The sequence below is a fragment of the Xyrauchen texanus genome, chromosome 16 (genome assembly GCF_025860055.1).
Source record: "Xyrauchen texanus isolate HMW12.3.18 chromosome 16, RBS_HiC_50CHRs, whole genome shotgun sequence".
Taxonomy (NCBI): domain Eukaryota; kingdom Metazoa; phylum Chordata; class Actinopteri; order Cypriniformes; family Catostomidae; genus Xyrauchen; species Xyrauchen texanus.
In genome coordinates, this window is record NC_068291.1 from 39,129,701 (window position 1) to 39,146,011 (window position 16,311).

Sequence of the window (16,311 nt, forward strand, 5' to 3'; positions counted from 1 at the left end):
TGAGCTGTATTTTATTATAACTGAAATGAGTAGGTCTGCATTTTTGTGACTGCCTTCCAGTGTAAATAAGCATGAATAACACTGCCCGAGAGATTGTCCTGTGTCTTTCTCTCTGTGTGGCACTACACCTGACAAGCTGCAGTGTCAGAGATAACACACAGCTTTATACACAACCCACACTGAGCCTCACCAATTGATGCTTCTTTACCAGAAACCGTTTCATATTGTCATATGCTGTGTGATCGAGCTTTATATGTTCTACTCTTCTTAAAAGACATGGATGCTGGTGACCAGCATGGGATGCTGGTATGCTAGTTTCCCCTACCAAGACTAGCTTCCCCTTCTTGACAAGCTACACCAGCCTTATAAGAGACTATTTTAACCAGCTTTTGTTGCTGCTTTACAACAGCTATACTTCTCTGTCTTCCCTTTGACTTGCCAAGTGAAATATACACAGCTTTCTATTAATGAGAAGGCTGAAATGTTAACTAATATTCCTTGTTGCTATGACGATGCGGTTTTTCCTTGAACTTGAATCTACAGTCACCATCATATATGGATGTTTATACCCAAATACAGCGTTCTTATCAACTTTCCATTACAGAATTAAATTAAGCAATTAGAACATTTTCAAATAATTAAGAGAACATGAAAGATAATTCACAATGTATTTAATTTCAATATGATTTATGTGAAGATGCATATTAGCTTTCATAATAAGGAGAAACAATATTCAGTGTGAAATCTCTTAGCTATAAATATTTAAATGAATCGTGTTTTGAAGAAAAAAAGAAAATGTTATATATGTATATTATTTATTTATTTTTTTTTTATTTTTTTTTACAACATACTTTTTTATTTTGAATAATGCACACTGATGAATCATGCACAATAACACCATGGACATTTATTAAGGGAGTACATTTGGATTACGTGTCATCTTCAAATATTGATAGCTGTAAATCACTGACAGTTATGCTCCTCACTCAGCAGTGAGTGTATTTACATGCACATTTTCTAAATTAATACAACACTGCACATTCCATCACCGGGTCTTTGTGTTGTCATCATAGGGCTTTCACATGCCTGTGGGCATTATATTTTCATTTACAGTTTAAAATTACAGACTGGTATTCTGAGCTATTTCCTAAAAACCACACAAAACAAACGCATGCACGCACACACACACACACACACACACACATGAAGAACACACAAATACATGTTCCTTCTCAGCCTATGGGCTGTCAGCAGTGATGTCAGAAGCGGTGTTACCTTAAAATAACACAGCATTACACAATGGCTGAGAGCTGCCACTGGGTCATTCATTGATCACTCAGCTGTGAAAATTGAACCTCAGGACTGTAAGAAGTTTGAAAAAGATGGAATGGACTGTGCCAAGACACAATGTCAGTTAATCATGATATTGCCAAATCTGTCTTTTTTTCTTTATTTTATCTTTAAAAAATGTATAAAGAGGTACAAAAGCTATTGTTCTAACAATAAATAGTTTCCAGTGAACATGAATTGGATCTGTTAATCACATGACAGGCCAACATTTTAAAGAGTGTCACAATGAAAGATAAATAGAAGATACAAAAGATAAAAAATATTGAAAAATAATTCATTATCATAGCATGATAATTGATGTGAAAACTTTTATTTTCTACTTCTAAAGCATTTTTGCACTTCACGTTTACTACTTTTGAACGTCTCGGTTACTAAGGTGTTTTTGGGCTCCCAAGAGCGAACCCTAGTGTCATTACATCAATACACGTCTTGTTCCCTGATGGAGGGAACGAGATGGTGTATCGATGTAGTGACAGTAGGGGTCGCTCTTGGGAGTCCAAAAATACCTTCAAATCTTTGAGGAAAGGCCAATGAGAATTGTCGAGTATAATTTGCATGCCACTCCCCCGGACATACATGTATAAAAGGGAGCTGGAATGCAGAGTTCATTCAGGTTTTGTGCTGAGGAGCCGAGACAAGCTCCCGGACATTAAGGCAAGATGGACACAAAATCTAATTTCCTCCTCCAGAGAACGGAGGTTACGACAGTAACCGAGACGTTCCCCTTCTATCACTCACTCAACTTGTGTCGATGTAGTGTGGGGAAGGAGACGTATCTAGTATGGGAACAGGCCGTGCTAGTCGGCCTTTTCTCTCTAAGTTTTCTCTCCACAGATTATTAGATTTGACTGGGACATTTAAATGCTCATAAAATGCACTGGGGAAGGCGTTCTTTTCCTTTCCTATTCTTTCAGGGGGAAAACACCCTGCGGAGACCACACCGAAGGGGGGGATAAACATCTGGCAAACACGTCACATGGGCTCAAGGCCGCACATGGAAGAGGCGCAGCGGTAAATCCTGCCGAAGGGGAGGAGCTATACAAGCACAGCGACTGGGGCAGAGAGGGCTCAAAGACCCTCTGCCCAAGGGAGACGCGGGTCTACAAAGGGAGACCGTGCCACGGAAGATACATCACATGTGGATACCGTGGTAACCGACACCTGTGGAGCACTTACCCCAGTACAGGGCATGTTAGCACACGTATTGGGTCTGACTATGAATTCCTCTGCTGAATTCGTGAGCCAGTGGGCTAGGAGGAAGGATATGTAGGCAGTAGACTGATTTAGAATGAAGAATTAGAACAATCAATAAATTATGTAATCATGTAATCCATTAAAAATGAACTGGAATCTGTAAAAAGAGTATTTTAAAATGCTATTTAATCTCATTACAAGTGCTTGGTATTTGTAATCTGATTCCATAATCCAGATTACATTTAATCTGTTACTACACAGCACTGCCAATATGACACATTCAAAAAGTTAAAGCAGCCTTATAAAGGTGCTTTTATGTAAAGGCTATCTCAGTATATTTCTGTGTGTGTGTGTGTGTGTGTGTGAGTGAACATGAATCTGTCTAGGTACTATTCCACTGATGCATTCAATAGAAATGAAATGGGCAAGGTGACATTGTCCCGACATCACATAAAGCACTGTGCTACATCATAATTTGGATGTGCTACAGCTCACCTGGAGGTTAATTCAGTCTTTTATTCATAATAACGAGGTACTCTGTTCACTCTACTGCATATATGACCTCTAGCAAAAAATTATGTCACCTCTTACTTTAAAATCTGACATACTTTCACTTTCCTGGGACATGGATGTCAGAATCATACAAGGGCAAATCACCATAACAGTCAGCATTTGAAACTTTTTTTCCTGCAATACTAATTTAAGTTGATCAGACAATTGAAAAAACAAGCTAATCTTGTCAGGAATAATGGCACAGATTTTAAAGGAATAGTTCACCCAAAAATGAAATGTATCATTTCATAATTTACTCAACCTCGTGTTTCCAAGAAACGCAAGTACCAATGGTGTTTGGCATCATTGATATCAAACCTGGCATTTAAATATGCACAAACACAAATTAGATTTTAGAGATAAGATGGAGGGGAATATCATTATATAATAATAACTAATATTTCAGTATGTTCCTCCCACAACACTATTGTATGGCTTCAGAACAGTTGGAATGTGGTGTACAAATAACACAATAATTTAATAATTATTTTATGGCATTTTTTGTCAGTTATGGCAGCATCGGTTCTCTGTTCCCTTCAGCCTTGTCTTGTGAACATTACCTGACTGTGGCAACATTTTTGCTAAATTAAATTACATATTCAGGCAGCAGTTTCCCAGTGAAATGTCCATCAGGGGGCGTCAAAAGCGAGTCAAAAGGTTTTTAAGGTGAATATTAGTTGGAGGTTTTAAGGTAGTAAAACGTACCTCCCTAACCTAAAACTTTAACCTAAACCTAACTAATAGTGATCTAAAATTAAATGAGAAGTAGACACAAAACAGACATACTTACCCTTTATCTAATGCCTAAACCTAACCGATAGTGTCCAAACATAAATGAGAAATGAAAAGCAAATGTTCTGAAGTAACCATGTCATCTTGTGTCACTTCTATGACACTGTCGCCTCATAGTCTAAAGTCCAACCCTCTATCAGGTAAACTACCACACAAGGATTGGAATTAGATTGGAAGTGTGTAAATGTAGGGGAGTCAGTAATACAAGTGTTAAATGTATCGTTTTGAAATTACGCGCTATATTAAAAGTTTTTTGATATCGCAACGTTTGAGTAATAGTGCAAAAAAACATGTTTATAAAGTCATAATCAGCCATCGTAGATGTGATTTGTGTGAAATTTAATTAAAAGCAAAGTTGTTGTAGCAACTCTAGTGTTCATTTCAACAGCAAACTGCTTTGAATGGTACAATGTAATTTATTGAAAAGGTTGTCTTTATATATTTATTTATTCATTCATTCAAGAAAATGAAAAAACCCCATCTGACAGGTCACCATAAGGTCATTTGAAATCTCAGAAACAAAAGAAAGCTCCAATAAAATGCATGCCCCTTGATCTAACGTCATCTTCGGTAGTCTCTTCCTTTCCTCCTGACTTTTACGATGCCCTTGTCATTCACAGCACAATTAACCCGGCCTTTCTCTCTGTCTGTGCTACACCGGTGTCACTCACCCTCTTAACCCTGTTGATTTTGCAAAGGAATGCACTTAAACCACTTGTAAAACATGACATTTGAGAATGAATGACTCCATCTGGTTTCTTTTTTCCACCTCTCTGTCTGTCAAAAGGTGTGCGTTTCCTCTTGAATCAAACGATGAAGTCCCACCGCATATCCTCTATCTGATGATTATCTATCTGAATTCCTTTAGCTGATTACATGGGATGTCAAAGAACCTTTCAAATGAGCAAACAAGTCCCTCTTAAGGGTTGCACGCACGCTAGTTGGAGTAGGTTTTTGTACAATATAGGGCTATTTAGTCTTTTTCTGTCAAACAACATATAAACAGTAACCACCATAGACCCCCCCAAATAGTGGTCTATTGATATTGTTTTTTCAATGGTTGATTATTAAATACTTACATTTGGTCCCCCCAATCCTGAAAATGTGGTTACATCCTCAACATACAGACATGGGGTAAAAGACAAAGTCAGAAGGAAATGCCAATGCTTGCAAGGCAGCAAAAGAATAGCTTTAACATTTTAGGCAAAATAAAAATGAAAAGATGAATACCCACATATGAGAAAAGGAGACATTGTTCAAAGAACAGTATGCAATATACAGGGTTCCCACATCTATTTGACCAAGCATTTTCAATGACTTTTCCATGATTTCCCTATCACTATTCCAGGCATTTGAGATTATTGGATGAGGACTTTTAAATAATCATTTTATAGATACAGTATCACAAAGAGTAATTTCTAGCAGGTGAAATATTCTAGAGCTGTCCACAATTTATATGTCCAACTGTTATATTTACTAGAAATTGTCATGATTTTTCCGTGAAGGTTTAATGATTTTTGTTATAACTTGACCAGGCCTGGAAATCACAATTTTAGAGTTCCCTGATATTTCCAGGTGTTTCATCACCCTGAATAGATTGGAACTGTAAATATAGATGGATAAATAGATGTAAGGAAGGGAAGACCAATCACAAATTCAGTATGCAATAAGAATTACAGAATAGGCAAACATCCTTTCAACACAAGTCAAAAGGAGATTTCCAAAGTTTGAAAAATCAAAAACAGATGCATTAGCAAATTATCTACAAAACAAAGTTTGAATCAAGTATGTAAAAGTAAAAGATATTTCACCCCAAATTAAAGAGTTTGGTTCAAATAGAATTAATCAATATGCAGAGAACAAAATGTAAGAGTTAGTTTAATACCGTGCTTGCAATAATCAAAGAGTTCTCAACTAATATTCCCTGCGTAGCCTTTTTTGAAAAGGTTTTTTTTTTTCATTATTTTTACTGTTTCTGTCTGGTGTTCTTATCAAGAGTTCATTTCCACCACACAGATAAATATGAAGGGTCTCCTCTTAGGCAGTTTAAAACTTCAAAGCATAGGTCTCAAGCAACATCATCTACCATCCAAAGAGAAAACAGCCCAGTTGTTGTGTGGTGGGGCAATTAAAAAATGAGGCAGCCAGGAGGGGGGTAGAGGCCTCGTCCCACGTTAAAAGCAGATTCAATGGGCCACTCCACATGTATGTAAAACCAGTGACCGCATGAGAGATCACAGCAGTGTAAAACAACAGTGGTAAGATGGAGTTCATGCTGACTACAGCTGCTAATGAGAGATACTTTGCATAAGGTTTACCTCTCCTGTTTATAAATGAGGTTGGGTAAATGTGCTATTAAAGTCTATAGGCCCACAAAAAATGACCTACATCGTAGCCACTACATGGCTCTCAGGAAATCTCAACTCTGGCATTCTGCTGTCAATTATTATTATTATTTTAATGACTCCTATACTGTATCAGTCGACTGAATCAGTTATTCTCCCAAACATTTCCTTTTGTGTTCCATGGAAGACAGAACTCTAATTAAATGCATTTGCTTCTTTGATGGTTTAGTAGTCTTTTAAGTCTTTTTGTAAACTTTCTTTAGAAAAAGCCATTTATCATGCCATTTTTGACTAAATGTCATGTTTTGTGCTCTTTGCTCAGGTAATTCAAAAGGACAATTAAAAATTCCAATTGATTGCCTGGGATAATGGTGACTGGGACTGAACATTCTTCCTAACGTTCTTCAGAGACATCCATTGAGTTTTACTGAATAAAATATAGTTGAAAAAATTGAATTCAAAATAAACAATTATATTTTGCATAAAGAAAATGACACACAGTTTCACACATTTTAGCCCCCAATTATCATTACCGCAATGTGAATAAAAAATATCTGTATTTAAATTGTAAAGTATTTATATATCACAGTACTTCTTTGGTACTGCCTTTCGTTTTCGCCAATTTTAATTTGAAAAATCATTGTACAGCAGCATCTTTTTTTAATACAGTAAAACAATGATTGTTACTGTAATGACAAACATTATTGAAAACAATGGGAACAGTAAAAATTACAACATTACGTCAATGAGAATTGGGGAGTAAAATATGCTCAAGTGTCCTGATAATAAAGTCACAATGCAAAAAAATCCCAATTGTCTTAAATGCAGACTTAATTTTCTTTTTGCCAAATCAAATTGTATTTGTGTTTATTTGGGGTTAAATTTGACCAAGACATTTACTAGAATCACCCCAGAATTCATATTTGTAATACTTTCATTGTGAGCATGCAATCCATCCTCAACCTGCAGCTGTAACTGGACCATAAACATTAAACACATCAAACAATCCAGTCCCCAGGGGTGCATTACACATGTCTGCTTGGAACCTTTCAAGCCATTTCTACTCAGTGACAAAGCCACCAGTGACTAATGTAAACCAGCACTGAAAATGTTGGGTCAATCGGACCTGGAGGTATTCTCCTTCAAGGCAGTTCTGCACTGATCAGACCTTTTGATCTGACCCGATCCAGTGTCCCTGAAGCTAATCTCTGTGAGATCAATTGCCCGTTTTCAAGGGAAAGAAGCTGACGTTTCCTGTGAGTTGGTTCTGGGCTGGATTACAGGCCTTCATGCTTTGGGGGTAGTGGAACAAAAACAGGCTGGCAGTGATTAAGGGGTACAGCAGCAACCTGACGGGACTCTTAATTCACAGTTTTGAGTTCCACTAAAAAACAAACCACCCTCTCTGCAAACCTCCAGTAGAAGTATTCAGTTTAAACCTCTGCTGGCTCTGGGATTCTTAAACTAGTGTTTATGGGTCACGGATGATGTTTGACATCATGCTGTTGTAATAATTATCTGTGAAAGTGTTGAATAACACACGTAAAAATCACAAGAATATTCTACAACATTCGATCTTGGCATTTAGCAGTATGGAATACAAAAGAGGCATACCTATATAGGAAAGCCACGATCACAAATGAGATCTTCTTAGTTTCTCAATTGTTTCTCCCACAGCAATGACTGTGGTGGCATTTTTGTAATATAACTAATATGTGGTTCATTACACGTATTGCAGCAGTTCCGCTAAAACCTTAAACCTAAACCTAACCGACAGTGGGCCCATATTTAAAGATTGCAAGCATTATGCGCAAGGCAATGCCTTAAGTCATAAGCGCAAAGTTAATGGGCATGGCCATGAAGTTTTGGTATTTTCGTACAAACATGTGCTAAGTTTAGGCCAAGTGGGTTGGGCAAAATCACCCGTGCAACACGCAAAAGGCGTGACTTTCAGGTTCTTTTCCGATAATTCAACGGCTGCATCCTATTATATAGTCCGTTTCCTCAAGCACCAAAGACAGCACATTAATAAAAAGTTGGTTGTCTAAATGGACCATATGCAATGAATTAGAAGAATTGAAAACTACGTTCTTCTGTCAATTAACTGCAACTGCATGGATAATGTGATTCTCGTCAGAATTTGGATGTTATTCGCCTTTAAATTAAGTATTTATTATTAATCATTTTCATCTACTGACACACAAATTATGGCTAGTATAAACAGCGATTGTATTGGTGCACACTTCACTTCTACCGAAAAATTGTATTAATTTATTGAAATGATAAAAATGTAACCAAATATACACATATATATATATATATCACATGGTCGAAGTAGTGCATTGCACTGCGCTTTGCACACTCATGAAAATATTTGCACAGAGTCATACAAAGCAAATGTGAGATTTGCTGATGCAACCACGTCATTTTGTGGTGTTTTTAAGACACTTTTGGCTCATGTGTCGAACAGCATGCTCTTCAGAACTCGTAGTTTAGTCCTTTGCATCGCACGTACAATGATCACACTTGATCAAACTTGCCAATTTAGTTGGGTTTGTAATTCAAAAGTTAAAATCTATATTTACATGCTTACATGCTCTATAATAAAAGTGTTTTTGATGTTATAAGACAGCATTGCACGAGGAACAGGGCAAAAATTGATTATGAACTGATATTCTACCGTTTTAGTCATAATTGGGAATTGTAGTAGAGCATCTAGTGTTCATTTCACCCGGAAAGTGCTACAATAGGTTCAATTAACCACATAAAAATAATTGGCAAAAATGTAGGTACAGTAAATGAATAAGTAACTCTATAAGACCAGGTTGGCTTGAACAGAGAACAAAATGACACTTTTGCCAAAGTCTTCTGACTCCCAAATTTATTTCCTGAGAAAAAGGCCCCAGTAATCTCAACAATATCTCAAACTGTACTTTCAGTTTGCCAAAATACCAAAGTCTGCAATAAAAAGTCAGAGATTTTAACATGAACTACAACATTTCTCATCAAACTCTTCCAAGACCAAATGATCTGAGCTATGTCCAGAGTTTGAGAAGAAACATCTCAGTTTATACCTGCAGAAACAACCCAAATCAAGCAAAGCATCAGTTCAGGCCGGTCACGTTAGTCAAGCTTGCAATCAGCTGACGCTCAGCTGATCATGACGTTTACCAATACAATTCAGATGCTTAACACAGCGGTTCTATTTAAGTCCTCCATTTATTCATTGCCTTAGCTGCCTTTTCGTTGCATGGATACAAGTGGCACTTAACCCCCTCCTCCAACCCCGGCTTAACCTCTGTATTGCAGCTATTGCATGGATGGGCTGGGAGTTTGCCCAGAACAGAACCATACCGCCAACACCAACAGATTGCTTCAATTGTCTATTGTGAATAAATGCATTAATTTCAAGTATTCAAGTCAAAGTATATATTTCATGGAAGTGGTCCTGACTGAACACTACATCAAATATTCTGAGCAAACATACATTCTTTATAAGTCTTTAACAGCAAAGTGAGTCCAATGCTTGTTCAAAAGAAGCAGAAACCTCAGAATTCAAAGACTTGCAAAAGCTTATAGTTGAAATACAGCAGCATATCTCTACATCTGTATATATAACATTTCATTCCTGCTGAAAGACCTTCAGCTGTTTAAGGAATGGGAATGAATAATTCATAAAGCACTGGATCAAGTTGTTGAAAATCGAAGCATCTTATCAACAGCTTTGGCTTTGTCAACAATCCAGGTTGTTGTAAGCAGAGTACATAGTTGTCAAGCCACAATCTATTATAAGTTCTTATTACATGGTTCTCTGGAATACTTGATTCTGATTGGCTGATTGCTGCATTTTGTGGTCAAATATTTGTGTATTTGTGCTCACAGACGATTCCATTCTTAAAATAAAGTGTTGAATAGGAAGCTAGCTAAAATATGTTATGCCTGTATTGTATCAGTTTACAATTCTATTTATTTGATTGGTTGGTCCCTATGGGACTAAAAGTCGTACATTTCCGTCATACGATATCTTACGATTTCGACATCTCACACAAATTATTATGAGTTATCATGAGACTATGTTGGCCAAAGTCGTCTAAGATCTCAAAACTGAAGAGACCTGATTTTGGTCATATAACAAAATGTTTTACTATATATGTAGTTTCTAACTTTGCCATTGGAGGGCAGTGTAATCGACCGTTGTCCCAGGCAATCGATTTCCTACATAGCTACTGTATGCTTGTTTCATTTATTTTCTCACATCATGAATTCATTTAACTTAAATCAATATTTCATATCAATATTATTTATTTATTTGGTAAGTGGCTTTGTAATAAGTGTGATAATGTTCTGTGTATTATTCCACTCGCATTTTCAGCTACAAGCCTTCTTGTAGCCATCTTAGTGCCATTTACAGTAAGAGTGGCTGCTGATTTCAGCCAACGTCAGCAAACCCTTTCCTGCTTATTCCCATCAGTCTGAGGTGACAAAGTGAACTCTTTATATGATAATAATTTTCCCACCTGAGAGGCAAAAAAAAGAGCATTAAACGTGAAATATGTATGAATCTCACGCACAAAACATGTTGCTGCCGTGGCAACAGTACTCTGTTGTAAATTGGATCTGTGCGTACGAGGAAATTAAATTAACTTCCTTCTGTTCGGCGGGTGTAATCTAAAGACGAACCCCAGGGGACTTTCGCACCATAGTGAGTCCCACAGAACAAGCTGACTATGAGCTGTACTGGTGTTCCACTATGTTGCGTTCCATTTAAAGTCAGATGTGGGATATTCCTACTGGAAATCTCCACCTTCCGAACTTAAAGGTGTTCCATTGCCTTTCACTAAGAAAGATGATGAAAATTTCAGTACCGCCGTTATTTTTTTGCAGGTCCCTGCTGAAAACAACAACAACAAAAACATCTTAAATTGGCCTGAACTGGTTTTAGTTGGTCTCCAAGTCTGGTCAGGCTGGTATGCTGGTTTTAGAGAGGTTTTGAGCACTGGCTGGCTGGTCCATCTGGACGAACACCAGGTGACCAGCTAAACCAGCTGACCACCAGCTTGACAAGGCTGGGAGACCAACCAGACCAGCAAAAGACAATTTTAGCATGGTTAAACCAGCTAAGACCAGAAAACCAGCTTAGGTTAACAAGGTTTTAGCTCTTCTCCCAGCCTGGTCAGGCTGGTTTTCTGGTTTTAGAGGGTTTTTGAGCACAGGTAAGCTGGACAACCAGCTGCCAATCAACTGAACACCAACCTGGCAGCCTGGAGACCTGCCTGACCAGCAAAAGACAATTTTAGGCAGGCTGGGAGACCAGCTTATACCAGCTAAGATAAGCAAACCTGCGAAGGCTAAACAGGTTTTAGCTGGTCTCCAATCATGTCTTAGGCTGGTTTTCTGGTTTAAGAGGGTTTTTGAACACTGGCCAGCTGGTCAGGCTGGACGACCATCTGGCGACAAGCTAAACCAGCTGAACACCAACCTGGCATGGCAAGGCTGGGAGACCAGCCACATCAGCATAAGACCATTTTATCCAAGCAGGGAGACCAGCTAGACCATCTTAAACCAGCTAAATCCAGAAACCCAGCTTTGACTGGTTTGAGCTTTTTTTTTTAGCAGGGGTGCTCAATTATCAAGTCTCCTAACTAGCGAATTGCTGAGGAAAACTGTTGTTAAGCAATGCTAGTATACGTTCTGCATCTGTACACCGCACCTGTCTCTGTAAATGTGTGCTAATCTGGTTTAACTAGCATTTAATACCAGAACTTAGTAAAAAAAAAATTATTGCTTAAAAGTGAATGTTTATGATTGTGTACCTCTCCCTGGGTGCCACCTTGTTCTCATGAAATCATACACATTCCAATTTGGAAGTGTGACTTCAAATGGAATTCTACTGCACTTTCCCATGTAGGAAGTTGAAAATTCTGAATTTCCAAATTCTAAATGGAACACAGCAAAATGTGTTCTTGCATTCATAACTGGAAAAATGAGTCCAGGGTGTGTTTAACTTGTACGATAACCTATAGAATCAACAAACCTGATCTACCAATGGACTGTATATCACAATGAGGCTTTACCCTTCAGTTAATATCACAACACTTCTCACTAATCACCATGTGGGTGATGATTCTGCAGAGAGAAGCCCAAACAATCAGTCACGTCTCTTAAAATTGCCTCTGGCGAGCAGCACAGTCATTAAAAGAGCCTGCTCATGACCACTCTGCTCTCCTGTTATCCCCTTGCCTTCCCATCAGCCCCTCCTCCAGCTCATTTTAATGGGCAGCTTCAGGTCACTTGCAGCTGGCAGAACTTCCCATAAAATCTGCAGACCAACAGCAAGTCTGAAACATGAGCCACAGCCAAACCAGATCAATGGTGCTCTTTAAAATGAGTGGATGTTCTTTTGCATTCAGTTTGTAAAATTTGGCCTTTAGATTACAATAATTGCATAAATAAACACAAAGGTTTGTGGCATCAATTAAGACACAGTACATGAGGAGGTGATGAGAAAGCCGAAAGTGATGTTTTGAAAAGCTACGGTTTGGTTATTTTTTATTTTTGAAAAATGGTGTAATTATGGAAATTACGAGCATAATAGACACCATATGTTTGTGTTGCTTAAATTGAAAGCATTGAAACTATGTTTACCATCATCTTGTCACTCTAAACACAAGCACAAGAGTCCACTTTTTCAATCAAGGATGTGATAAAATATTCAAGATTGGGGGACCACTCGTAAAACCAAACACCTTCCCATGATCAGCAACCAATTATATTGATGCATTACACAGATTAAACTAGCCAAAGCATAGTTTTGCATATAAATAAGTCTCATATGCACCCATTTTTTGTAATTGTACTTATAATTGCAGGTATAGTATTTATATTTAAGGTAGTAGAACAGTGCAGAAACTATAACATGGTGTGAAGTACTGTGACTGAATCTCCTACTACATTGTTAACAGCACAGCGCCCCCTGTTCAGAATGGATCGTTATTGTATTAGAGCAGTTGTGCTTTGGTTTCCATAAGACGCATCACTAACCAATGATATTTAAAAAAAAAAAATAATAATTGTCTGTAAACGTATCTATGTCCTTTACTAATAAAACACTCATGTTTCCAGTTATTATACGCTAAAAGTAACTTTAATGCATGATCACGTGTTGAAACTTGATATTTACGCACATATGCATCCAATTACGCACTGCATATTAAGCATATGCACACTCTGTGGTTATTTGAGTCATTGTGCACTGTAGAATCCACACCTTTATTTTTTTTGAACTATGTGTCCCTAAGTAGAAAAACTAAAATTACAAAAAATATATATATATATATAGACGAATTACGTTATGGATAAATATTAAATGACCTAATGCTCTCCACGAAAGACATCATGGAATGACGTGTTGCGTTTTACAATCTGCTTCACGTTACAGTCTCAAAGCAAAGCAATGAAAATTATTAAAGAAAAGTTATTTGTCAGCATTTAACTTCACCACCCTCGGCTATGCAGGTTATGATTCCAGACTCCTGGTGACGCACTGGAAAATAGCGATAGCCAACTGGATCTGCAACATGCTGCAATACCTTATACAGTAGGATCCGCACTCCACCTCTCATGTGCTGCAACATTTCTGTGTTTTATTCAATCAATTCTGTTTAATGCTAGAGCTGCTGTGTTTCTTTGTATTTCTTTCTTTCTCTTTTGTTTTAAGTTGCAATATGTTGGATTGTTGCTATAGACTCAAGTGCAAAACAACCATATTCACTAGTAGAAAAACAAACAACAATAAATAGCAGTACAAGGCTTATAATAATAGTGCATGGAGCATTTAGTGATAATGGGGGCCATTTTTAAATCTTAAGTTTTGGGTTCTATTCACCTGTCTTTGCAACTCCAACGTCCACAATTACGCATTACAACATTGTAGGTCTTCGTATATCACAGTTCATCTTGAGTATCTAGAGTCATGTCTATTCGCAAGACACTTTCCCATGTCAGAAATGGCACAAATGGCACTTTTGGTTTCTATTCACCCGTCCCTGCATGGTTTGCGCTTAATGGTCAAAATTACGCACTGAATCTTTGGAGAGCATCATGTACCACACATCAGCGTAGATATCTAATGCAGTCTGTATTTGCGTGATATTTTACCAGGTCAAAACTTGCAGTTTTGGTTTCTATTCATTCATGTCGTCCCCATGCCTTCTGATATCGCAAAATGGCCAAAATTACGCACTGCGTTCTTGGAGTGCATGATATATCGCATTTCATCATGGATAGTCTATCTAATGAAGTCTGTATTTGCGTGATATATCACTGAATCAAAAATGGCTTTTGGATCATTATCAGAGGCTTAGGAACTGTCAGCCTACCTTGCTAGAATAGGGTCCAGGGATGAGTAGTTTTAATGCCTGTCTCTTCAGCTCCACCAGCCGAGCGTTACAGTTCTCGCACCAGATGCCCCGTTCAGAACCAGGTGAGCTCCCGCTACCCGAGGCTGGCGAACCAGTGCCGAATCCAGGCGATCCACCTAAGGAACCGGGCGAACCGGTGCTTATCCCCGGCGATATAGTAACAGGGGAGCCGGAAAAAGAGCCCGGGGATGATATTCCTGATCCGGGAGAAGGGGTTCCAGAGGACCCGGGCATGGAGCCAGCACCCTCAGGGACCGGGCGGCTGCCGCTCCTAGATTCCTCGTAAGCCTTTCGGTACCAGGTTTCAGGAGAAAATGCTGCCGACTTCGTAGGGGAGGAATCTGTCATCTGCAAGATATGATATTGAATGAAGAAAAGTGATTGAACCATTCCCTCCTGGGCTACACATGGTTCAAATAAGTTTGCAGATCGATTTTTACAATTTGTTTGCTAAGTATGAAATTGAAATAAGTTCACTCTTCCAGCTGATAACATGCAAAAATAAATAGTTGTTTTTAATGGCAATGTGCACATACCAACACAAACAAATATAGTGGGCTTCTGGTTGTTAAATTGATGCACCGGTAATATCAATAATAATCTTACCCCATGTTTTCTGCTCCTGGTCCCAGACCTCTCTTTATTCCCTGTTAGAGAGGTCATGATAAATATGATAGGATATGGATAGGTAAAATAACTGTGCTCCTTGTTACATCCAAAAACCAAAGACCTACAATCAGTTTCCGGTCAGTTCAACAGCCCTTCTGAAGTCCAGTCTTAATGTCTAGCACCAATCACGAATATATCCATCTTCTACCTTGAATTATGAAAAACAGGAGCTGGTCCACTTTGAAAGGTCCAACAGTGGATAAATCCAGTCCTTTCTATGCGCTTTGATACAATGCATCCATATGCAATGCTTGCGATTTCACAGCATCCCAGCTCAGAAGCATGTTCCCATGCGCGCGGACTTGTTGTGCAAAGGCGCAGACTGACAGTAGATCAGACTGCGCTCCTTTCACTCCAGAGGAGCGCGCACATCTGTCCCTGGGTATACTGGCCACGCCTTCTCGCGCCGCTCAGCCAATAGCGTGTCCTAGAAACTTTGAGTGACGTGTGGGCGTGTGTTCTTTTCTGCATGGCACAGGACTTTTATTTAATTAAAAGAATTAAAAATACCGGTTTGGCTAGATTAGTTACGAAGAGTCTTGTCTTATTTGTGGTTTGAGAGTTTTATTGTTTAAACATTTTTAAGTAATCAATAAAATGAGCTACATGTCAAGCGGTTTAGGAGCATATTAAAAACACTCCAGATCAGCACTTGTGTCAAGACTGTTAAAGTAAAATCGTTTAAAATTGTTGCTTTCTTTTTAAACATGCTATTTAAACTATTGAGGTACGGTCCATATGATTAGCTATGAAACCAAGATAAAAATAAATATATTATTTATTTATTTTAAATTTGGAATATAGATATATCCATAGCAGCGGAATTTCATTTACTGACTGTGTCCAAATATTGTAGTGCACTGGTAGGGAAATAAACAGTTTATGGTTTTTGAAAAAAAATATAGGCCTATATATATTTTGTTACTTCAGTTTGTAATGCGTCAGGGAATTTTGTTTTGCGTTGGTATGTAGCGCCACCTGCTGCACAC

At 38.2% G+C, this 16,311-nt stretch overlaps 1 protein-coding gene across 2 annotated transcripts in view; it reads right to left on the reverse strand.

Annotated features, from left to right (window-relative positions):
• The window catches only part of LOC127657238 (kinesin-like protein KIF26B), a 124,170-nt gene extending 108,522 nt beyond the window's left edge, over window positions 1-15,648 (reverse strand). For both annotated transcript variants that reach the window (XM_052145938.1, XM_052145937.1), the window contains exons 1-2: window positions 15,260-15,648; window positions 14,612-15,001 (exon numbers count right to left, since the gene is read on the reverse strand). In XM_052145938.1, the coding sequence (XP_052001898.1) occupies window positions 14,612-15,001; window positions 15,260-15,316 (447 nt within the window). In that variant the 5' untranslated portion in view covers window positions 15,317-15,648. The remainder of the gene's footprint in view (window positions 1-14,611; window positions 15,002-15,259) is intronic.
• Between the last annotated feature and the right edge of the window lie 663 nt (window positions 15,649-16,311).